Source organism: Crocodylus porosus, unplaced genomic scaffold (assembly GCF_001723895.1).
Source record: "Crocodylus porosus isolate Cpor-Errol unplaced genomic scaffold, CroPor_comp1, whole genome shotgun sequence".
Taxonomy (NCBI): domain Eukaryota; kingdom Metazoa; phylum Chordata; order Crocodylia; family Crocodylidae; genus Crocodylus; species Crocodylus porosus.
This window is the reverse complement of record NW_017728931.1, coordinates 124,325,760-124,349,885: the sequence shown is the minus strand read 5'-3', so window position 1 is coordinate 124,349,885 and position 24,126 is coordinate 124,325,760. Positions and strand designations below refer to the sequence as shown.

At 41.5% G+C, this 24,126-nt stretch overlaps 1 protein-coding gene across 1 annotated transcript in view; it reads left to right on the top strand.

Moving 5' to 3' along the window:
* GSAP (gamma-secretase activating protein) overlaps positions 1–24,126 on the top strand; it is a 73,322-nt gene that overhangs the window by 21,381 nt on the left and 27,815 nt on the right. Inside the window, exons 12-22 of the mRNA XM_019543611.1 lie at positions 205–290; positions 6,876–6,953; positions 12,004–12,081; positions 12,573–12,665; positions 14,280–14,497; positions 15,646–15,715; positions 16,458–16,540; positions 17,429–17,482; positions 22,935–23,063; positions 23,491–23,546; positions 23,984–24,015. Of these exons, the coding sequence (XP_019399156.1) occupies positions 205–290; positions 6,876–6,953; positions 12,004–12,081; positions 12,573–12,665; positions 14,280–14,497; positions 15,646–15,715; positions 16,458–16,540; positions 17,429–17,482; positions 22,935–23,063; positions 23,491–23,546; positions 23,984–24,015 (977 nt within the window). The remainder of the gene's footprint in view (positions 1–204; positions 291–6,875; positions 6,954–12,003; positions 12,082–12,572; positions 12,666–14,279; positions 14,498–15,645; positions 15,716–16,457; positions 16,541–17,428; positions 17,483–22,934; positions 23,064–23,490; positions 23,547–23,983; positions 24,016–24,126) is intronic.

Sequence of the window (24,126 nt, the reverse complement as noted above, 5' to 3'; positions counted from 1 at the left end):
GATCAATATTGCTGCATTTTTTTGCAGTGTAAGCTAAGCAAAATAGATTGATCAATCTGAGTCTGGTTTAAATTCTTTTAGGGAATATTGGATTATAATTTAATTCTTATGTTTCCCTTGTGATCTTTCAGAGGTTTCATTAGCTCTTAAAAATAATCGTGGATGAAGAAATGCATTTATTTAATGTTCTCTCTTTGCTTGTAGACTTGTGAATTTTGGATATGATTACTATCAAGACACAGAGATGGCACCTAAAACTGTGAATCTACAAGTTTTTACCAGTAAAACAGGTAATGAATAAACAATCTTGTGATGGTCATGAATTGCAGATTGTTGCACTGAATTGTGGTTGTAACTTTTATTTCTTTATAAAGGAAGTTATAAACATTTCCTTTGTAGGAGATTGTTATATAATGGTCTTAGCTTTTTTATTTCATGTAGAGTGCTCTTAATGGATCCTGGGGAAAATTTTTCAAGGGGAAGTGTTGGGAGCTTCCATTTTTTATTGCTGTAGTGCTTTTTCACTCTAATGACATGGAAGTTGAGTAACTAAACTGTCTTGAGCTGAGCCTATGGAGCCCAGTTCAAAGGCCATAAAAATCGAGACACTCCCATTGACTGCAGCTGGTTTTGAATGAAGTGTGTAATAAAAGCTGGATTATCTATGTTAAGGTTGTCTGTTTATCAGGATCCCTGTAATGGATTACTAACTGTGTGATCTTGTAGTTTGCAGGGGTTAGGACTGGGAGGTGAGGCCCTTGTACAAATGTTCATTTATGCTTTTAGTCACATGTTGAAATCTAGCTTCCAAGTGTGAAAAATAAGCGTGTCTCTATAAAGCTCAGAAATAATTAACTCTTGCTTCCCATTCTGTTCTCCTGATACTCATCCCCTAAATTAGGAGGACTAAATTATGCTAATTTAGTTATGTAAATATTCATTAAGCCCCTCCAGTTTTTAGTGCTACCCATCAATTCCTGCAGCCTAAAATGTCAGGTATTGCAACCAGCCTGAGAGGTTAACTAATCCAGATTCTGGACCAGTGTGGGGCAAAGCTAGATGCTCCAAGTCAAGCTTGCTGCTATTTGTTTCAAGTGGGTGCCGGCTTGAGCATCTTTGCTGGTCTCAGATGCTACCCAGAAAGGCAGGTTCTCCCTTAAGTAACTAAGATCCAACCCATTTAGGGCTCTACCGTTAACACTAACCTTCAGAATGCACCTAAAAAAGTACTAGCAACCCACACACATCCCAAAACGTTAATATAACACTCTCCCATGATGAAACCCAGAATAAGGAGACTTTACAGAATTCTTTGCTAGCTTTGGTTCCTCAGTGGTCCCAGAGTCTGGTCTCCCAGCAGTTTGTTAAAGATGACAAGGACAAGCACCAGAAAGAAAAGATGTAGTGGTGTTCATCATATATGGAAGGAAAAATACTCTTTACTATAAGTGGCATCTGGGCATGCAGGGTCAGATCAGGATTTAAGAAGACTGCATGTCTGAAAAGAGGTACAAATACATAAATTGAGAACTTGAAAAAATCACCACTGTAGTCTCATTCTTTATCATTCTCTCATCTGTGGTGTGTGCATCTTGTTCATGACAACTCATCTTAAAATCTAGCCTGTAAGCAGTTTAAGAGACTTTCTTCTGTGAGTTGCCTAGCTTGCTTCAGGGCTTGTTAAATTTATTTATTTCATTTTAAACTTTTTCCAGTAAAGAATAATTGGCTCAATTTCCAATGGAATATTCCATGCAATTTCCAATTTAATAAAACTCTTATTGACTGCAGCCCATCTGACCTCTGAATGAAGCTGCTCTTTCTCCTTTCAAACTTCCGTAGTAGAAGAAAAATAGCCCTGTTCCTCTTAGCCAGCACTAACAAGACAGAATGTCACCAGACCCACAAAACCAACGTGCAGCTCATAAATTAGCTGAGATCAAACAAGCCTAGTTTCAGACTTAACTTCTTATTTTCCATCCAAAATGCAGTTTGTGGTTATTTAACCATCGCTGTGGTCGTGGTATCTTTTTTTAATATGTTGTGGCTGTGTGTGGTTAGGATTCTCTAGCTTGCAGTTTTTTGTTTTCAATTTAGGCTGATTTTTTTTTTTTCCAGAAAAGTAGACCATAAAATTGAACTATAATCTTAATCTCTTCTTTTAAATAATCTAAACAAATCTGCTTTGGCTGTGTTGTGCATTATCAGTCTGAGCAAAGACATATGCAAAGTATTTCTCTACAATGAAATAATGTATTAGAATTTTGAGATACTATGATATTGTATAAAGGATGCTAATCAACTTTTGTGCAGGTACAAAATTGTGACAGGTTCATGTTCCTGGAGTGGCTGTAATGCCCCCTGGTGGCTGCACAGTTCCTGCCCCAGTTCTAACTCTGGAGGCCCTCACTTCCTTGACTTGTCTGGCATGCCTTTGATGTTATTATTTGGAAAGGAAGGAGGCTGCCTGGTAGACCTTGAGCAAGCCTGGTGTTTTTCCTGTGTTGGGCTTCAGTCTTCCTGGCCTCTGCCCTTTCTGTCTCACTGAGCCCTCTAGCTCTATCTAGTCCACTGACCGAATCGAGTTTCAGGGTTTTCTTGTCTGGCCTTCCAAGGCCTTTTGTCTGTGCCCTCTCTTGAGCTGTTGAGCCTCCCTGGGCTCTCTCGTGCTCTCTCTCTGCATCTCTCGGTAGCTGGGCTCCAGGCCCCGTCACTGTCCTGCTTTGTGCTGTCTGATGCCCCGAGTCTAAATCTTGCCCCTCCTGATCCCAGTTCTGAGGCCTATCTGTTTCAAGTTCTGCCTCCGCCTCTCTCAGGCATGATGATTGTCCCTTACGAACTCTGTGAGGTCGCCCCTTGGGGCGTGCTAGGTGCACCCCCCCAGCAGGTGCTCTGGGATCACCCCTCATGGACTCTATAAGATCACTCCCCTGGGTGTATTGGGTATGCCTGCTGCAGGTGCTTTGAGACCTCCAAGCCACCCCTCGAGACTCCCCCAAACTGCCAGGTCTTCTCTCAGTATCTAGTCCCTCCTGGGCCCCCCCAGGCACTGAACCAAACTGAATCCAAAACATCAAATACAAGCCCTCCTGGCTATAACAAAATGACTGGATCTTAATCAGCTCCTATCCCTCATCTTTCCTAGCTGTGTCAGGGGCTAGCACGCACGGTTTGCCTCCATCCCAGGTACCTCCAGACAGTGCTTCTCTTCATTGCTGCCATGGAAATGCAAAATTACAGCTTCCTAGGAAATGTAACTTAAACTCTTTATGCATATATGGTATTCCATTACTCTCCGTATTGCATTTTCAGTGTCTTAATATATATTTGCCAAGTCCGAGAGTTATAGTTACTGTTTCCTGCATTGTTTTGAGTGCAAAATGTGATTGTAATATTGCATAGACAGAACTTTATTTTTAAATGCTTCCTTTTCTTTTGTACAAAAAACTGGAACTCTTGGTTCCAAAATGATACTTTTTATCAGACCAACTGGGAAATCACAAGAAAATTGTGATCTGTTGATCAGGTAGAGGTGTCAGATGGCAGGCAGGAGGTAAAAATCTTTCTTGTTGTTCTGCAGTGAAGCTTAAAATCCCAAATCAGCTAAAATTCAGCATCTTCCATGTTTCAGGGGTGTACTTGGTCTGAGACAAATGCATACAAAAAACTAGAACTCTTTTATTAGACCAACTGTGATGCTGCAACACTTTTCCTGCCAGTGTGCTGGTACAGTTATAACTTGGGCAGTAGCTGGACACTATGTCACTTGCCGGTGTACGGGGATCACCCCTTCAATGAAGAGAGCAAGTTAATTTCATAACTTCAATCTTTGTCTGCTCTGCTGGGCCTGCTCACATGAGTTGTCACAGTTGTTACTCTGTTATACGCATACCTGTTCACAAAGAACTGGACTGAGGCTGCCAAATTTCTTTACCTAGGCTGTTTGATGGCATCCTTGGGTTTGCTGCTGAGCTGGGCTGGACCAGTAACTGAGAGAGGAAAGCACATCTAGTCCTCTGATAGTGACCAGGGGCATCCTGTTTGCTGTGTTTACATTGGATCAGCCTGAATAGGAGATTAGTAGTTTGTATATTAAATGCAAATTGTGAATTTTGTAGGACAAAGTATCCTAGGGTACTTAGTGCCCTGCACCATATGAAAATGAAATGGGTAGTATGGGGGGTCTCCCCTGCAATAAAAGCAGCATCCTAGAGTTGTTGCTTTCCTGCTGAGCCCTGATGCTACCACTTCAGATTTTCTACATGCTCTGTATGTAAGGGACTAAATGCTATGGGATAGATAACCTGTCTGTCTGTTTCAGAAACCCAAGTACCCAAGCATAATTCTGTCATTCTTTCCTAGAATATGTAGCGTTTTGGTAACAAACATAAAGAACTTCAGCACAGAGGAAATGTTTTTTTCCCTTGAAAGGAAAAAATGCATTGGCCAAATCAGGAGCATTACTAGTGCAAAACTGTGGTGTAGCTTTGTAGTCTGAGATACTAAGCATTTAACAAAGTGCATTCTCTTGGTTTTTTGGTACTTGTGCTTTAGATAAGTGCACTGTGCATCAATTTGCATTCTACAATAGATTGGATATATGTATGTGCACTTTAGACAGCAGTATCTGTCTATTAACAATAGATTTCATAGACATTAGGGCTGGAAGGGACCTCGGAAGATCATCAAGTCCAGTCCCCTGCCCAAAGGGCAGGAAGTCAACTGGGCTAATAGGATCCCAGCAAGATAAGCATCCAGTTTACTTTTGAAGGTGTTCAATGTAGGTGCTTGAACCACCTCCAGTGGCAGGTTGTCCGAGCCCCCAAGGTCTGGAACAGTAAAGAAATTCTTCCTTTTGTCTAGCCTGAAATGGTCTTGTAGTAGTTTTGACTGTTCAACCTCGTCATCCCTTGAGGCATTCTGGTGAACAAATGTTCCCCCAGATCCTGGTGGTCACCCCTGATAAACTTATAGGTCACCCCTGATAAACTAATATATGTTTTAGCTACTGAAGTCCAGGTTCACAAGAGAACTTGAGCAGAATTAGGAATCCAAGTTGTGCGGTAGCACAACTTCAGGTGCCTAACTGCATTCATCTTGGTAGGGGTGAGCATCTTCTCACCTAAGTCTCTTCGGGACCTCTAGCTTGGTGTTCATGTGTCTAAATATCATGGAGAACAAGGAGCACCAGTCTCAGGTTGCAGCAGGGGAAGTTTTACGTTGCATATTAGGAAGAATTTTCTTACTAAGAAGGGTAGTAAAGCACTGGAACAGGTTACCCAGAGGCTGTGGAATCTCCATCCTTGGAGGTTTCTAAGACCCAGCTGGATAAACCTTTGTCTGGGATGATCTAGTTGGGGGTGGCCCTGCCCTGAGCAGGGGTTGGACTAGATGACCTCCTGAGGTCCCTCCCAACCCTTATTTTTCTATGATTCTATTCTGTAATTCTAAAACAAGGGTTGGAAGGGACCTCAGGAGGTCTTCTAGTCTGACTTGTCCACATCCTTCCTGTCCTGGGGGGGGTTGTGGGTGGGGAGTGAGGGGCACCAGCAGGGTTGTGAGGGTTGTGGCTTGGGAATGAGGTGCAATGGCAGGGGCAGAGCACTGGCATTACAGGGCTGCTCACCTCCGTGAAGCAGTGTGGGGGGCAAAGCTTCAGCTGAACCCACATCCTGGTGAGCAAAGGGGGCAGGGGAAGCTCTGATTTTTCTATGATAAAAAAATCAAAATCAAACACCAAAATTTATAGGTATTTAGAATTTATTTTATTGTAATGATTGAGGCACTGGTAGTCTTCCAAATTTCTATAAAATTGTAAATATATCAATAAAATATTGTGTTCAACTGGTACCTATACATATAGTAACATTTCATTTTAATTGTTGTAAAACGTGGATTTTGGAGGTTGTAATCATCGTTTGTGGTTTTTAAACAGAGGAAACCAGGATCTGTGCTTATGATCATATTGATACTTGCCCATCTTCCCAGGTTTAAATGGGTTAGGATGGATTTTGGGCTGCTTCTAGCATGGATTCCAAAAGCAGCCGGCCAGTGTGATTGAGTAAGGACTAAGTTGTGGGTGTTTTTGAATTGGAGGTCAGGAGAAAGTGAAGTATCAGATGTGATCAAATCAGTCTCACTTGAGATTGGGAAGAGGGAATAAAGTTATCAAAGTGTGTTTTACCTGACTAATCCCCTGCAAAGTTCTATGACTGAAACATGCTTGTGATTTAAAGACACATTTCTGTCCTGGAAGGGAAACAACATGCTTTGTAAAGAGGGGGAGGGAGAATCTCTCCATAGTGCAAGAATGCGCTATTAGCAAATGCACCGTACAGGGCAGTTATACCTTGGCAGAATGGCAGTATATTTCTAATACATTTTCATCTTCTACTGTTCTGTTTTGAACATTGAAATGATACGTCTAGTCTTGGCAGCCCTTAAAAATCTCTAGAAATTGCAGACGGTGGGTACTGAGGTCTAATCCACAAAGCTGCTCTAAAGCTCCTCTACAAGGAAACGGGAGCAATGCAGTGCCCTGAAAGAGACGGCTAGGCCAAGTCCTCAGAACCCAAAATCACATCACCGTTTGTTCTTTGCAGCCTTTGGTCCCTCAGCTTTTTCCTTGCAGAATCCACTTTTTGCCCTCTTCCCCTCTCTCAATAAGTGTTGTGTTTAGCTGTTATCTTCTGTACATATTTCTGTAATTCGGAAAATTATTTTGAGTGATTCTGTTAGTTATCTCTAGTCTGAAGCATTTTTATGATTGGGCTCTGTTTATCACCTCCTCCTGAGAAATATAAAGGACCAGCTGTATTTTACCAGCGAACAAATATGATAGCACAACAAACATTTCTTTCATTTCTCTTTTTCAGGTAGTTTGTGTGTGTGTTATAGTCAGGCTCCGGATATTCCTGAAGAAGTCACATACTCAATATCTTTCTTACATAAAGGTACAATTAATTGCTTCTGTTACATTTTGCTTTATTTTGGAAAGTATCATTTTTATGCCAGGTGTCATATGCCTTGAAAAATAATCAGCACACCAAGTCTGTGGATAATACTGATGCCAATATTTTAAATGTGCGTCTACACTGAGACAGCTAAATCTGTATTCCCACCGGAGACTTCCTGTGTGTTGCCGGGCAAATAACTTCACTATTGGTCAGCTGGGAAAAGATGGTTTTGTTTCCCTCGTTCTTGGGTGCCCAATTTGAGATATCTAGCCACATTTTCAGAAGTGTTGAGCACTTGTTTCAGGTGTGTGGGAACTATAGATGCTCTAGCCTTGGAAAACTAAACCACAAGCTCTTTGCTTGAGTGTCTTAGGGTCGAGTTCGATGCTTTCTTTTTTTCACAGGCAGAGGTGCCACTCCTGTGAACTTCACTAAGAAGTCTTAGTGAAGACAAAATAGGGTCGTTTGTTTTGAGTCTTAAATTTTTCACCTCCTGGTAAGAACAAAGACTAGCATTTCATTCTAGCCAGAGGGAGGTCTGATTTCTGTCAATGAGAATATAGGGCTTGTCTCCATAAGGGAGGGAGTTTTACTAGCATATTGTACATGCATGTGTGGAGTGGTGGGGCAATCAAACTCCAAAAATCCCATGATTCCTTTCTTGCTATCCTGTGATTTCTCTGTTTCTGTATTTTCCTTTCTTACTTTAAATAGCCAGTGCCATCTTCAAACTGTCGACAGATCATTATGGGTGAAATAATGCTTTGTGAGGCTGGTGATCATAAGTAACGATGGCTCATTCAGGTGTATTTAATACAACACCACTGGATGGTTGAGAGACTTTCATTTTATCAAGTGGCTGTTTTAATATGAAATACACAAATGGTATTGGAAGCAAGGGCCAGAAGCCAGAGCTTCCAGTTTTCGCCTCACTTGGCTACAGAGTCAGGCTCCCTCTGTCTTGCTTTCTTTCTGGCCCTGACTTCTTGCAGTCTAGGCAGCTCAGTGGTCCAGTTTCGCAAGAGAAGTGGAAGATGCTTTCAGACCTGTCTAGCCCTGTGGTTAGGCACTCTTCCGGGAAGTGAGAGATGTGGTTTTAAATCATCTTGGGGTGAGATGGACGTGGAACCAAGTCTTCCAGTCTTGAGCAAGTACCTTAACTATTAGACTTTTGGGCAAAATATGGCTAAATCATCCCTTCTCTCCCCTACAACTGGAGCAGCTATATTGTGACATAATGGCAAATCATTATGCACCTCCATTAAGTCGGGCATATGCTATTTTGCCTGATGTTTCCTGTTGGCAACTCCCTGCTCAGTGCATATGTGCTCTGTAGGTACATAAGACTGCACTTCAACAGGATGGGGGAGTTTTGTGCCTCCTTAGGGCAGAATAGGATCAGTGACTGTAGGCTGCTGGTTGAGAGAGTAGGAAACTGGTGCTTTAGAGGTGGAATAAGAGTCTCTTGAGCCTTGGAATGTAAGTTTGAGGTGAAAGCAGCTAAGTCTTAAGGTGACTTGGGTGCAGAATAGGATTTGTGCCTTTGATTGTAAAGACAAATTGTTACCACCTGAGTGGACTGCCTGTGACTGGAAGATTGAAGGGTAGATGTTGATCATTGATGGGAGATAGGGTGGCCCTCATAGAGGATGGTTCCATTGTCCTCTGTCCTCTATTGATACAAAACCCAATGCCTTTATGTCTTCTATTTTTCTCTTCAGGGGAAAAATAGAGGACATAAATGTGTTCGGTTTCGTATCAATAGAGGACACAGGACAACTGGACTGTCCTCTATGATGGCCACCCTAATGGGAAGGCTGATGAGGTTTCCTGTAAGTATACCCAACATCTGGGAGAGGAAGGAGAACATCTCACCATAGGTTGGGTGGAAGATGGTCAGAGCCTTTCAGGGGGCTTTTAACCCCACCAAAATGACTTTCCTTAAATGACAGTTATCAGGGACATGTTATTGGGGATGTTTTGTGAACCTGTCTTTAAAAAGGGCCTAGCCTTTGAATTTCTGCTTCGCCTTATACTAGGAACAACTTTTCATGAGAGTACATGAAGTGAGACTCTAGGATATGAGGAGTTTTCTTGTGGGAGCTGCAGTGGTGGGGCAGCAGCTCCACATTTGTGTCGGAAGGATCACAAGTAGCCAGCTCCCAGGCAGTGTGGTTTCAGTGTCCTGTGCCAAGGTGCTGTTGGGGGTTGATGGGATAAACTGCTGCTCCCAATAAGTAGTTTTCTAAGGTGAGGCCGGTGAAGCTTTGAACAGTGTCTTTCATGGGGGGTTGGAAAAGCAGGGGGAGGAGGGGGAGCTTTGAAGCATGCTTTCTGGCAAGAATGACAGTTCTGCATCCATTTCATTGGTTTCCCAGGTCACAGCAGGGTTCTTCTCTGCCATTGTAAGGAAAGGACTGGTTTCCTGGTTGTGGTGGGCTCATACCTCTTTAGCCCCCCCTCCCCCATCTTTTTTTCTGCTTCCATCCTTGAGCAACCCCTCTCTTCCTGATGCACCCTTCCTTCTTGGAGACTTCTACAGCATTGCCCAACATGCATTTTCTCTTTTGTTCTCCTCATTTCTTCTAAAAGGGTTGTCCTTTTAGGGCTTGGTTTGCTCAGATACGGACCTTGTACAATGTAGTTACAGTGACTTCTTTTTTTTTGTTCAGTTTTCATGGCAGCAAGGAAGATAAGTGTGTGAGTATTTACTCTAGAGTTTGAGATGCCCTTCCTAGTTTGGGAAGATTTTAGAGATGGCAAGGAGCTTTCAGCCTTTCTTTCTGTCCTTTAACCTTGGAGTCCTGATGAAAGGACCCTCAACTCAGCGTGTTAGTTATAGGTGGCTGGCTGTAGTTCAGGGCATATTAGATTAGTGTTTTGGTGGATTGCGGTGTCACATTTCTAGGCTCTGTAGCAAGGGCTTTCAGTGGGCATTGAGTCAGGTTAGTAATCATGTTTGCATCTCTTGAAGAATATGAAGATAGCTGGCTACAGGGCAGTGGACAATGTTTTCCAGAAATGGCATAGGGAAGGGAGATTGGCAGTATGGGAGGGCCAGGTTAATAAATGTTTTACACCTCTACAGGTAGATTTGTCTTTTAATTGGTATGACCAAAAAAGTACCAAGATGCATTGTTTTTTTTGGTTTGTTTCCACCATCCAACATGGAAGGTGGGAAAGTTCCTTGTACTGGGTTCGAGTACAAGGCCAGTGGGTGAGGTGACTGTTGTGACCCTGGGCCCAGCTGGGGGGCCAGGCACTGCAGGGAAGGGGGCAGGTGCCAGGTTTGGAGCCACTGGGGTGGGGGGGGAGCTGGCAGCAGGGGAGGAAATAGCAGGAGTTAGGTTCCTGGGGGTACAGGCACACGGGGAATGGGCATTGCAGGGGTAATTTGGCCAGGCGGGGGTAGGCACCGGGGGGCAAGGTGCAGGAGTGGTGCAGACGCTGGGGGGGTGGGGGAGAGCAGGTGTTAGGAGGCAGCACTCATCAAGGCCCAGGTATGGGGGGCAGGGATCAGGCCACTTGACTCTCCTGCCATTTGCATCCTGCACCATCTGTCTTCCTGCTCTGCTTTTCCTCACTGTAGTGTTGCGCGTTAGGGGTGGGGGGTGAATTTAAGACAGCCCTCCAATAATTGGATTCTATACATGTATAAATTTATTATAATCTTCCATTTTCCATCCATAGAATCTAATTATTGGGGAGTCATTTTAAGTTTGAAGTCATCTTGGATTCAGGCAAATATGGTACTAAGCCTAAGGGGAAACTAGCAAGATGTGCATTGTTGTTATTCACCAGAATGATCCTCCTGATGTTCTTCTCCATGCCTGGAAGGAATTGCTTCAAGAACAAGAGAGTCCTTTCCTTGCAGTGTTATGCTCATGATAAAGTACTTTCTGTATGTGAGAGAAAATTATATCCCCTGAGCATATGTTCAAAGCTTACTGTGAAATAAAAGAGGTTTTGCAAGGATTGTTTGACACTAGAGGTTACCATGTTAGTGTCTGTTTACTGTCTTTGAGTGCTGTAATTATTTGCTAAATGGAGTTTTGTTACTACTTCAGTACAGTCTTCTGCCTCTGAAAAATCCTTAATACATTGTATAATATGAAAGATATGGTACTGAACAATAATTTTTTGCTTTTATCAAAGCACATTGTGAATCATGTACTTCAGTATACAGCTAAAGTGCATATCAACTCTGTTTTGCCCTCAAACATTTCACGTAAGCTGTTTTTGTTGTATTTAAAATATGGCACGTGTGTCGCTTGGTAAGGTATGTAGCTGGCAGGCTGGCCATTGCAAAGCAGGCTGGTACACTCTCAAAGGCCATGAGGTATTTGCCATTCTACGAACATGGAAATGGAGGCTAGAGCTAGTAAGGTCTACTAGTTTGCATCGATCAGGTATGACAGCATCTACACACCTGGCATCCTTTATTTCAAGTGGTATGATAGAATATAATACCAGTTACTTAGAATAAGGGCAGATGTAATGGTGTTTACCAGCTGTCTCTTCAGTGTTGTTGGCAGCCTGTGTATTTTTGGGGGGTAAAAGATTGGGTGTCCACATCTGTCTCGAATTCCTCTTTGTGTCTCATATGAAAGAGGCCCTTGCTTTCAGGTCCCTCTTCATCCACAGAGTGCCCAGGCTGGCAGTGGGGCCGGGTCGCAAGCTGGGGCTGAGCATGGGGGGGCAAAAGTGGCCCCTTGCCTGCCCCATGCCTGGCTCATAGCCTGCATGGGTCTGCCTTTGCCTGCTCTGGACAGCCCCATGCAGGCTGCGAGTGGCTGCAGCACAGGGTACCAGCCATGGGGTGGGGGAGGGAGTGCTTTCCTCTGTGCTAGGAAGGAACCTGGGGAAAAGCAGAGCGTGGGAACAAGCAATGTTGTTGAGCCTGAAATAACCCCTTGCTGCATAGACAAGCTGGTAGTATCGAGTCAGACTGAGAAATTCTATTGTTTAGGTAGAATTGCCCAATATTCTGTCTGTGGTTATACTTTGCATAAAAGTGATGGTGTTTCATGTGTTTTTGTTTTTCCAGGTTACAGCAAAACCTTCACAGTTGCTCTAGAAAAAACAAATTCCTTGCAAGTGAAGGAAGTAGCTTTTCTGAACCTTGGTAAGTTACCGATACAATTTCACCCTTTTACTCTCTCTTTCTTGACTGGGGAGAGTTGTTGATCGCAGCCTTCTGGTGATGGCCATCTGCTGCATCACTGGGATGAAAAACCTCATTCCTCCTCTACTCTACACTCCTTATGTAATTACTTGTTTGCTATGTTTAATTTTTTTTTTTTTCAACTTGAATTTTTAGCACTTCATTGCAGTACTTCTTTATCAGTGAGCAACTTCCTCTAATGCTTACTGAACTCCTCTGGAAATCAACTAACCAGAGTTCTCTTAGGTGTAAGCCTTTTGTATCCTCCCCTTGGAAACCTGATTGTGCTGCTTGTATTTCCTGTGTTACAGCAACTTCTCTTAATTAACTCCTGTTAGATCTCCTAGGCATAACCCGTTCCATCAAAGACAACTGGCTGAGAATTCATGGGTCTCAGCCTTCAAAGTAAATAGCAGATGCTCATATTGACAACTTTTTGTTTCTTTGAACAGAGTATTATGTGGCTGCTTATTTGCCTGGCCACTTCCTGCATCTCCTAAATATTCATCATCCTGATCTGATGTGCTACAGTTTGTTTCTGACAGGTACAGTAAGAATATTATTCTGTCATGGGCATCTATGGGGTTTTTTTAAATAATCTCATTATCATGGTAGGGACTCTGAAAATATTTAGGTCCCTTTGTGGAAAAGTTCAGTGTACTCTGTTGGCCTTGCCTCTGCATTATTGTGCATTGTTCTTTGAAAAGTCCAGAAGAAAGGGACCTTGAAGAAAAAGAACTTCACTTTTTGAGCACTTTTTGTATTAATTTTACAAAAGTTAATAATGCAGCTTATTCTGAAATGGAAGAAGATTTGAATTCTGTATGATTTTGCAGTCTTTGTTCCTGTGGCAGCTTTCCACTCCCCTCTCTCTCATTTATTGGAGCACCAGTCTTTTTTCCAGTTTCATATGAAGATGTAAATTGGATTGTACATTTCCTTCCTCCAATTGAGTTGCTTTAAATGTATGTGTGGAGGGGAGTTTCAGGAAGAGGAAGTCTGGATTTCCTTCACCTGATCAGGCTAATGTAATTTGTTTGAAAATCTTCACTGAAAAGCACATTATTTCATTCAAATAACATTACTTTATAGGAAATGGGTTATTTTTGGAAACAGAAGGTCTTTGTTTGAAAACAGAAGCCTATTTTTTTGATTGGGTGAAAGAAAAGTATGTTGTTGGGACTGGCACAGCTCAGATATGCAGCAGGGGCATAAGACGAGTGAATAGGTAGCTGGGGCTTTTAATATACATAAATATTTTGCTAAAGAAATAGTGAATGTCAGTGGTTCACATTATGCACTGTGAGCCCGAGTTTTTCAATGCAGTGGGTGTGGAGTTACCCTGGAACACAACTGCACACTAATACATGCAAAGTAGTTTTGGTTTGAAAATATTTAAAGCAACAGCCTCAAAGGAGAATGGCCACATGGTAGTAGTTTGGAATTGGCTGCTGTTCAGATATCCCAATAGAGTGGCAATGCTACTCTGGGTATTGGATATTCACTTGGTTTAAATATAATTAGTACAAACTGACACACACTAATCCTTTACCGTAGGTAGGTAGCCAGCCAGTCCTTCAGTAATAATTTAAACTGAGGCAAAAGTTAGATCCTCTGTCTCTCCAACTCTACAATGGTAACTATTCTGTGCTACAGTGGCAGTGGGCAACAGGGAAGGAGGTAGTTGCTTGAATTACTGAATGGTTGTTCCAAATTGACCCTAGCTCACTTCCTGCCCCTGGGGCAGGGGGCCGGACTTGATGATCTTCGAGGTACCTTCCACCCCTAATGTCTATGAAATCTATGGAAGACAATTAAGGAACATAGTTAGATGAACTGTGTTCACCTATTTTCAGCTTGAAAAAAGATGGTCAGGAAACAGGTTAAATCCAGTACTTTAATAAAATAGTGATTAGCATAGTAGTGGGAAGGAAACTAAAGACGGGGAGAATTTGATTATCCAGGTGTTGATCACTTGCTTCTGCTTTTGGTCAGGGAGCTGCTGTGCTTAGCATTTCTGAATAGCATGCTGGGACTGCCAATCAGTTGGAGCATGAAGGGAGAGGATAAAGCGTGTAAGGGTAGTAGGTAGATTAAAATTTGGGGAAGAATTTGCTGTTGAGGGTCATGAAATCTTCCTTTAAAACTCTTCTCCTCAGGGGAGGATGCAAGTATCAAGTTACTGCATGACACCTCTATCCAGTCTATCTGTAAGTTGACACTCTTGGATTGCTGCTCAGGAAGACTGTTTACAGTGAAAATAAATGAGGACTCCTTAATGCGCTTCATGTGGAACAGTAAGCTGGACAGAGATAGACTGGCAGCTCTGCATTGTGCTCTTGTGCATCTTGGAAGTGCAGCAGACTTGGAAGATCAGGTGGGCATGTAACTCACTCCAAGTTTTTTGCCTGGTTCATTCAGGCCCTTGGCAGAAGTTGCACTTAAGACATAATTAATTAGTTAATCATGTCTTAAATAGCAATCTGGCCACCCATTCAAGCAATTCATGGTGCAGTAAAAGGGAGAATACACCACATTATTACACAAAATGTGTATATAAATAGATACACAAATGTGTGTGTAATAATAATTTTGTGGCTCATTTGCATCACACCTCAAATTGCATATACAGCCAGATGCAAATTGGCCTATTGGCTGATGGGCAGGCCCAGCCCCAGGGCTATGCCAGTCTTCTGCCAGCTGTAGTGCAATCCCAGGGCTGAGATCAGCTGATTGGTGGTCTCAGCCATGGGCTGTACCAGACCACTTCAGGACTATAGTGTGCTTAAGGGGCTGGGGCTGCCAATCAGCTGATTTGTGGTCTCAGATGCAGGATTGCACAGCTTTATTGGGCCCCCAGCTTTCTCCTAGGGTACATTTGAGAGCTGATTCCTGATCCCCAAATTCTGCATCCTACTGGGCGTATGTGATATGGCACGAGGTGTGATTGTTAGTATTGGGGATCAGATCCTATTATGCCATTAAATGAACGTCTGTCAGCGTCCTCATTTTTAACAAGGGCCTGCTGCATGCCTTGTAGAACAAATGCAGAATCATGGTCCCTATGTACATCAAACTTGTCATAGTAGCATCTAGAAACTTACCAAGTTGGGCTTTCAAGATGCTTCTTGCCTAATGGTATGAACATGCAAACAATTTATTGCTAGGTAAAAGCAGGTGGAGATTTACCTCATGTCAGGTGGTCCACAGTAACTGTACCTCTCTTTCTTTGAGGCTTAAACTACCACAGCTTAGCTTCCACTTAGGTTGTGTAAGAATATTCACAGACACTTACTATGGAAGAGCTGACATGCAACAAAGCCTTGCAGTAAATTGTTCTCATGTCTGTAGCTTAATTTATATGTAAAGGTTGTTCTGAAGTCATACCTGACAACATGGCACTGTTTTAGACACTGTACTGTAGGTGAGAGGCTTCTGTTGATCCAGTTAGTTTTTAGTAGGCTTTCATTTGAACACCACCTTACATAAAGAACTGCAAGGAATGTTCTGTTATCTAACTCACAGATTATTCAGTGGATTTTGGAGAATTTGTCACCGTGTCATGCTTTTGATCCTATTCAAGAATTTATCATTGGTACGTATTTATTGCACTGTTTTAAGCAGAACAATTTAGTGGATTAGTGGTGGGGACACCAAGAGTTAAATCCACAGTTCTGTACGTTAACCTCCATGCCTTCTCATCTTTTTATTATACTCTCAGTTAAATGACCCAGTTGTTTCTATTGCTAATTAAGAGGATGAGTATGTTGCAATGCTGTTTTTAATACCTGAATGTTACATGTGTGAATATCTACTTGGTAGTTCAGTTAGGGGGAGCAAATACCGTTTTGATTCACAAATGCCCAACACCTGGCTTGAATAGCTGGATGTATGTTGGATAGAAACTGGAGCAGTAGTTCACTTTGAGTCCTGCCCAGGCCTTTGAGCCATGTTGTGAAAGTTGCTTCAACAAGCTGCGGATCCTCTGCAATTCCTACTTACCATCAGATCCTGTGGCTTGCCAGACCGTTCCCTGCCTCCTGTGTGTTCCTGTGCAGAGGAGCTCTCAGAACCGAGGCCAGGAGCTGACATACCTGTACCAAGCCAGCTAGATTTCTTTTTTCCCTTTGTGCAGTAGAACCAGGCTAGTTCCACTGCTGAGGAAGCTGCTTTGGAGATTGTGGTGGGATTTGTCCCTAAACTCACACATTGGTAGAAGAGTGAGGGAAAGGAAGCTGAAGTAGGACAGGTAAACAAACAGAAGCAGACTGTAAAGCTTTTTCCTGGTAACATTAACTGTATCCAGCCTTGCTTCATGTAAGTCTTTATATATTCAGCTTCCCTGTACTGGAGAATGTGTCCAGAGAGTAGCCAACTGGATAAACTTTTGCCGTATACATCACTACTTTACTGGAATGGGGTAAGATATCAGATGCTATTAACACTAATAATTTTGGGGAGAGATTTTATTTTTTCCCTATAAAGTCTGTCGTAGAATCTGTTCACGTAGAGAATCCTTTTCAGAAATTATCCAAGAACGAACATAGCTGTGTATTTTATATTAGAATTAAACAAACATTATATATTCCCATTTTATCTTATCAGACATACTTAGTTTGGGTAAATAACTGCATTTCTGAAATCACAATAGTAACAGCTGTGTTTGCATTACTAAACATTTATGAATGATTTAATTGGTGATTTTTATAAAACAGGATGCAGAGTACTATGCATCATATGGTTTTCGTAACAGATGCAGAATAACTTTTAGCTAGTATAATTATGCAGTTATTTCCAAAAGCACACATCTGAAGAATACTGCTATTGTGAATAACTTTCTAAATAAAACTGAATTAGACAGACCCTTGAATGCATAACACAGCAAACGTGTCAAAGTTTTATTTTTTTTTTCCCCAACCATTTTTACAATGAGGCCTAAAATCTTATTTTTAGCAACAATAATCATTATTTTAGTGAGCTGGTAATTTATTCAGAAGGTGGTTTTCTTTAAAAACAAACAACCCCGCCCCCCCAAAACAAAACGAAACAAAATCATATGCTGTGTGGGCCAAAGTCCAGTTATTGAGTTTACTTTAGGGTACCAGAATACCACGGTTCTGACCCAGAAGTCCTGCTTTTCATCCCAGCAGAAAGAGAAAATATCATCACTACTTATTTAGCTGGTTTATTGCCCAAAGGAAAGGCTTTGGGCTTTGCTTTATAATCCTTTAAAATGATGGCCAATTCACTTGCATTTGTTATGTCAAACAAGCAGTTTCTAGTCATTAACCGTCATCTTTATTTACAGGTTGTTCCTGGAATAGCATGCACAACAGATCTTATTTCTCTGCCCATATTAAAGGTAAGTCTCCATGGAAAAGGTGTTTCTATTAGTAAATAGGGGAGTAGTTCATTTTTGTTTTCTTTTGTACTTGGTGCATGTGTTACCTGAACATAAGGATGATGAAGAATTGTTTAGTCCAAGAGACTTGTGCATTTATTATCTTAGAGATATAGCTTATCTCCTCAAGGTTTAAACTGTTCAGAATTGTAATGAGCATTAGCTGTCTAGCCTAGCTCATCAGAGGCAGACTCTCCAGTGTTCAGCAAATATCAGATGGGACATAGCCTTGTCTTAATAACAGATGCTTAACCTGCCAACACATCTCCAGTGCTCAGCACCCCCCACAACAAACCCGTTAGAATCTACAGATCCTACACATGCCATTCCGAAAATGTGATATAGCTGATCCAATGGACCATATGCCCTCATGGTTATGAAGTGGGTGAAACTAAACAGAAACTACACATCTGAATGAACTCTTATAGGAGAGAGAGGATGAAATCTTACAGGAGAAAAAGGACAGATGTATGCAGACATCAGTAGGAGCACATTTTTTCACAGAAAACAATTCGCTTTCTGTTTTCATTCTTAAGGGAAAACATTCAAACACCTTCAACACTGAGAACCAAGGACTGAACAGTGACGTTGACTTTGACACACTGGGTGTATCTACATGTGCCATTAAAGCACTGTGATAAACTCTGATGCAGTTGGCACCAGAGAGTCAGCTACTTGCAGGTGTAGCAGCTATATGTGCGCCCAGGACTGCAACAGTTTGAGCAGTCTTTTGACCATGGCATCCTGCGCATATACCAGTGTGATGGTTCTGGCTGTGCTTTTCAGAAGGAGTGGCTGTTTTAGGTTTAAACCAATTAAATATGTTCATACAGAGATGCAGAAAGAAACATACCTGTTGGTGAACAGAATATGTTTTTTGGGGGTGAAGGGATCCCTCACTCTGATAGGAGTCCCTATACTTGCCATGGAAACTTAGATTGATAGTTCCTCTGTCTTCTGTCCCAAAAATTACCCCAGCTGAAGTATTTTATTGAGTGGAGAGCATGCGACAGGTGGGAAGAACAAGACCCAAAGGGCCTTTCAAGTAAATAGTAAGATGTATACAGAACGTTATGGAGAACCAGGTTGAAGAATAACAGAGGAACCAGGTTTAAACAGCCGATGACTCAGAATACGAGTGAGGTGGCATCCTGTCGGGGCTACATTCTGCGTATTTGAGAATATTTTCTGATGGAATGATTTTAAGGAGACAGAAACCCCTTTGCCTCTTCCGTTCCCTAAGTACTCAGAACTAGTTTGTAACACTTTAGTCTCAATTGACTTTTAGGTTCTGTTTTCCCCTCCCTGCCTCCAGATTTAATTCTGTGCTATCATATCATTGCTGGGGGGTTTTTCTCCTGATTTATGCCAGGATGACTGGAGAGTCTGGCTTCAACTGCTTGACATTTGTTTTCACTAGGAGATGAGGGCACATCTTAAGATCAGGACTTAAAAGAGAACTTTTATCTCCATATGATTCATGTAATGCACTGAGGTCAGATTTAGAAAGCTGTTTAATTTGTCTGAAATTAAACTTGAAGGCTCTGGGAGCAAGGGCCTTTAGCAATACAGTTCCTGATGGCAGAACTCATTTCCTATTTCTGTCTGAAACAGATTGAGAAGGTCAAAGTTAAATGAAAGACACCTATTTCCTGTTGCTTTGGTCTGGAAAGTGCCTTAGTTTTGAGTGAGAGTCTGAGGTATAAATGCTACAGGCCAGGCTCAGTGCTATGGTCTGGCTGCTTTCTACTGCTCTATGATGCAAAAGTTCCATAAGCCCAGTTAACTAGGCCAGTTAATGGGGTTTCATCTGGCTTGCACTGTCACCTTCACAAAGCAGCCAAATGTTTCCAGAGAATCTGTGTGGGGTCTTCACAGAGATAAGTTGGTGCCCTGATAGGTTTACAGGAAAAAGACCCAGGCCAACAAAATGCTGAATGCCTTTGTGAGAGGCTGAGTGCTTTCAGCTTCAAGGAATCGGGACTTAATGGCAGAAGTGATGTCTTTTATTAGACCAACTAGATATTTGCAAGAAAATGTATTTATTTATAAGCTTTTGGGCACAGTCGCTCTTCCTCAGGCATAGAAGAATGAAAAGATTGTAAAATTTCTCCTAGGTGGAAATTTTAAAATTCATATTTGCATTCTCCTGTGCCTGAAGAAAGTTAAGTGTGCCTGAAAGCTTGCAATTAAAGATTTTTTTTGTTGTTGTTGCAAATATCTAGTTGGTCTAATAAAAGATAACACCTCTGCCATGAGTTCTGATTCCTTTTGCCTGTAGACCAATATGGCTACAACCTGTATCCCTTCAGCTTCAAGGTAATTCACTCACAGTTGCTGCACACAGTAGGAATTGTCCTGAAATAAAACAGCTAAGGAGGAGATAACAAACACAGGCTTTGGGCAGAGGATCATTAGAAGGGCCAGTGTCACAACTCTAAGTAATTATGGAGTCGGCTTTGTGGTCAGCAGAGACCTGATTTGATCCATTATTCTAAAAAAATGAATCTCCTTTTGGTCACTTGAGTTTCACTTTGTCAAAAAGAGTAGAATTATGTTCAGGATTGGGAGCTTAACTGGAGGAAGGGTCTGAAGAATAGTGAAGAAGAGAAGGAAGAGTTGTCATGGAAGCTGGCACGAGAAAGGCAGCCTCTTGTATAGTATGATAGGTGACACTGCATGAGCTGCCAAGGGGTTAAGTGTTGAGCTTTGATTATATATCTGCATAGTGCATCAAGTGCACTCGGCATCTCTTCAGTAGCACATAGCTGCATTATCCCTATTTAGGACTGGAAATGAAGAGGAACAATGGATAAGTACTACCTAATGCCACTACTTTTGTAAAAAGCTCAATGATATCTTTAAGTGGTGATGAGTCCTTTGGTTTAAATTCTCATCTGATTCTCCAGTAGTATTATCTCTTAATGCAGTGCTGGGAAATTAATTTCTTATTGCCTGACCATATAAGGCCACCTGCATAATAAACACTGCTCCCTGATGCACTTGGTGACCTCTCCTCCAGGCTCTCAACCTGCTTACTTTTTGTGATCTCCAGGCCATAGAAAATTGGATTTAGTTCATGATTGTCTTTTACTTTAACAAGCTGATTTCTTAAATGCAGGGTTTTGTTTTCAATGACGTTTACTTGCAGTTCTAAAACAGTATGTTTTCTGTTGTGACAAACCCTTTCCACACGCATCTTTGCCCCATCTCAAACAGCCTTTTTCTGTGGCCTGAAGGGACCTCCAAAAGGATCTTTCATGATCCTACAGACCTTCTGCAGGTGTAACAATTTAAACTGACCACTAGATGTCACCCTGGTCCTACACTTTTTTTCACCTTTTAAGTGCGTAACTTCATCCTAGATCTATAGTTTCCTTAATCTGTCAATTCAGTTTGTTCACATGTTAAATTGAAATTACAGTCACACTTTGAAGGAAAGCTGCTTAGGGAAATAAGGGCCTGGTACTTGGGGAGGTAAGAAAGTGACTCTGAGACTGGCATGTTTGATTCAGGTAGATCTCTTTAGATGTTGTCATGCTGGAAGGAAGAAGCTACCTGTTGGTCTAGTGCAAACCCAAGGATGAAAGTGATGGCTTGATTTTATGCGACTGGCTCTTCCAATGATCCTCTGCTCAGAATTCAGGATTTTACCAGATCTCTTGTGGTCTGGGAGGATGTCAATTATTTGGGATTTATATCCTTGGGAAAGAGGGAGGATTTCTCATCTCCTTTCGTTCTCCATTGTAGAATGCTGTTCCTGTTTCTTCTTTACCTCACTGTATGATCTTCTCTGACGAAGCTGTTTTTGTTTTTACAAATTATCTAAGCATTTTAACAAAATATATCTAGTATATCAAAATAACATCTAATAATTTGGTTACATCAATCACTACTACTACTACTACTACTACTACTACTACTACTACTACTACTACTACTACTACTTTTAAGATAAAGCTATGATATGGCATGTATAGATTATTTAATGTATGGTCTTCCCTTATCTCCTTTTAGACCTTGTGCTTTGTTTAATTATGTTTCATGGTTTTCTTGACTTCCTCACCAAGTTAGTTGTCATATTTGCCAAGGTTCACACTGCAGTTACTCAGAAACATGTCTTGAGCCTTCCACTGAGCAACACATCTGCAGCTTAGCCTAGTTCCCTTGAAAATGGCCAAGGCTGGCAACAGGTGTTCAGTCCTTTTTGTTTCCAGCTTTTCATTGATCTAAACTAGGCTTAAAACTGTATTTTTTTGCCATTACTTTTTTCCCACTACTATAGCTACCCCATGTGTTGACACAGGGAGGGAAGTGGTTTGTGTCAGAGGTGTCAAATAGTTTGACCCCCAGGGCTAAATGCAGACCACAGGGCTACTTGTGGCCTGGACTGGACCACTTTCCAGCATTGGAGCAAGTGATGGTAGAGTGAGGGGCATTGGGGAGTGGTGGGAGTTAACACACCTGTCACTTGTCCTGCTGCTGCTAAAATATGTCCCTAGGAGGGCACCATATCCTTAATTCATTTTGCCCCCAAATTCCCTGCACCTCCAAGAAGTTCCATGGGCTGGATCCAGCCCATAGGCTATGTATGACACCTCTGGTCTATATGATATTGAACTGAAATGCGGATGGGTAGGTAAGGGGTAATCCACACTGTGGAACTGCTTGAGTTTGTTGGCAACTTCACTGTGGCCTACTGAATGAAATGAAAAAAAAATACAAAACAAAACTGGTTAGAGGGAGGACTGGACAAAAAAAAAATCTGCCTGAGCAACGTATAGGCCAAAAACCTGTCTACATCCTGCGAACTGTTGCCAAGTTGGTGGCTAGAAAAATGGATGGAGATGGGTATCCTAAAGATGAGTAGTAAAGTTAAGTTTTGGAGGGGGGAGTTCTGTTTTTGGGGGCGGGGCAGGGTGTTTCATACCAGAAATGAGCACCTTTAACCTTGTGTGTCCTTTCCAGTACTGAACATGCTGATGAGCCCTAATAAAATAATAGCCTCAAATTTCTATTTAAGAAAACTAGACACAGCGTAAAAAGACAGCTTGGGAAAACCAGTACATTTTCCTCCTTTTAACTTTGATTTTTAGGTCACTGTAAATACTAAAGATTTGAAAATCATTATGGTAAAGCTTGTTCTGGGTTACACATTTTGTTACACAGACTTCACAAACAAGCAAGTCTATTACTGTATTTTGAGAAGGGTTTGGGTGCTTGTTCTACTCTGGAATAATTGCCACATAAAGAACATAGATTAAAATTAGGACATATTAGAAAGAAAAGACCAACAGTACTAACATTGTTATTGTCTTTGTCATTGTTCTCCCATGGCATTTAAATGGTAGGTTAGATGCTTATTTCAGTGATGGTGCAGCTTGTATTCACCATTTCATATATGTAATTGTAGGTGCAAAACTGTAAAGGCTTCTGGGAAAAATTAAATTTGTACCTGGAGAATGTGAAGTATGCTGAGCCGCAATTGCATTACAACAATAATGTGCTCCGGAGGGAATGGTATAAGCTGCTTTCAGAAGAGGTAAAATAAAAAAGTCTAAAAAACTATCTGATAGACTGTCCATCTAATAGGCTTACATTCTGTGGTGAGTAATATGAACCCAGAAGAATTGAGTTTTTAGTAAGATGGGTTCAACCACTGATGGAAATGGGGTATTTCTTGAAGGGGAGCCCCCAGCATTGAAATGAAAAGTAAATCATTGCAGTTTTGGTGGGCTTATATAAGAAGCTATGTTCCACAGCCTGCCCCTGCCCAGGAACTTGGATTTCTACTACTGTAAATACTGTACAGCTTCTTGAATTTTACCCATTGTGGGTTTTACTTTGAAAAGTGCTTAACACCCCAGTTCTACTTTATACCATTAGAAAGAAAAGTCAGCTCTACTTCTCATCAATCTTTGATTTGGCAGACTTGTAATTGCTCTGCAAACTTTCTTTTCAATTCACAGAAGGAGGGAAGAGGAGCCCCTGTATATTTGAAAAATATTTTTGAAAATGCAAGAAAGTAAGCAAACTTTTTGTTAACGTTACCCTTCTTTATTTTGCTGAGAATAATTGCTGGATTTAAATATCATGTCAAACTTGGCTGCATCTTGTTGCTATCAGGTAGTTAGTTTATTTAAAGCAGTTTATTAGAGATCATTTATGTGTCTGTCATAGGATGATGTCAGTAATGACACTGGGGACACTGGGGAGTCTAGTCTTTGGGCCTAAGGAATGAATGTTACAAAAAAAGAGTTTTGATTTCCTTTTTTAATTAAAAATGTAATTAATTTCATGCCACTTTTCTTAACTACAATGAGATGATATACTCCATAGATGTAATGACACTTTCTGCATTTTAAATCTTAGTTTAATGTGAGAAATCAAGGAATAGTGCAACTTTTTAACGTGTGTTTCTAAGAAACAGTTTTTAAAGTGGCCTTTTATTCCTTTGTCTAGGGTGCTGTCCAACCTGGATACCTGGAACATGGGTAAGGAAAATAGGCATTGGCATAACTTTTAGCTGGCTAGGATGCTGAAATGTTTGTATCTATTAAAATATATACATATATTTGTGTGTGTGTGTGTGTGTGTGTGTGTGT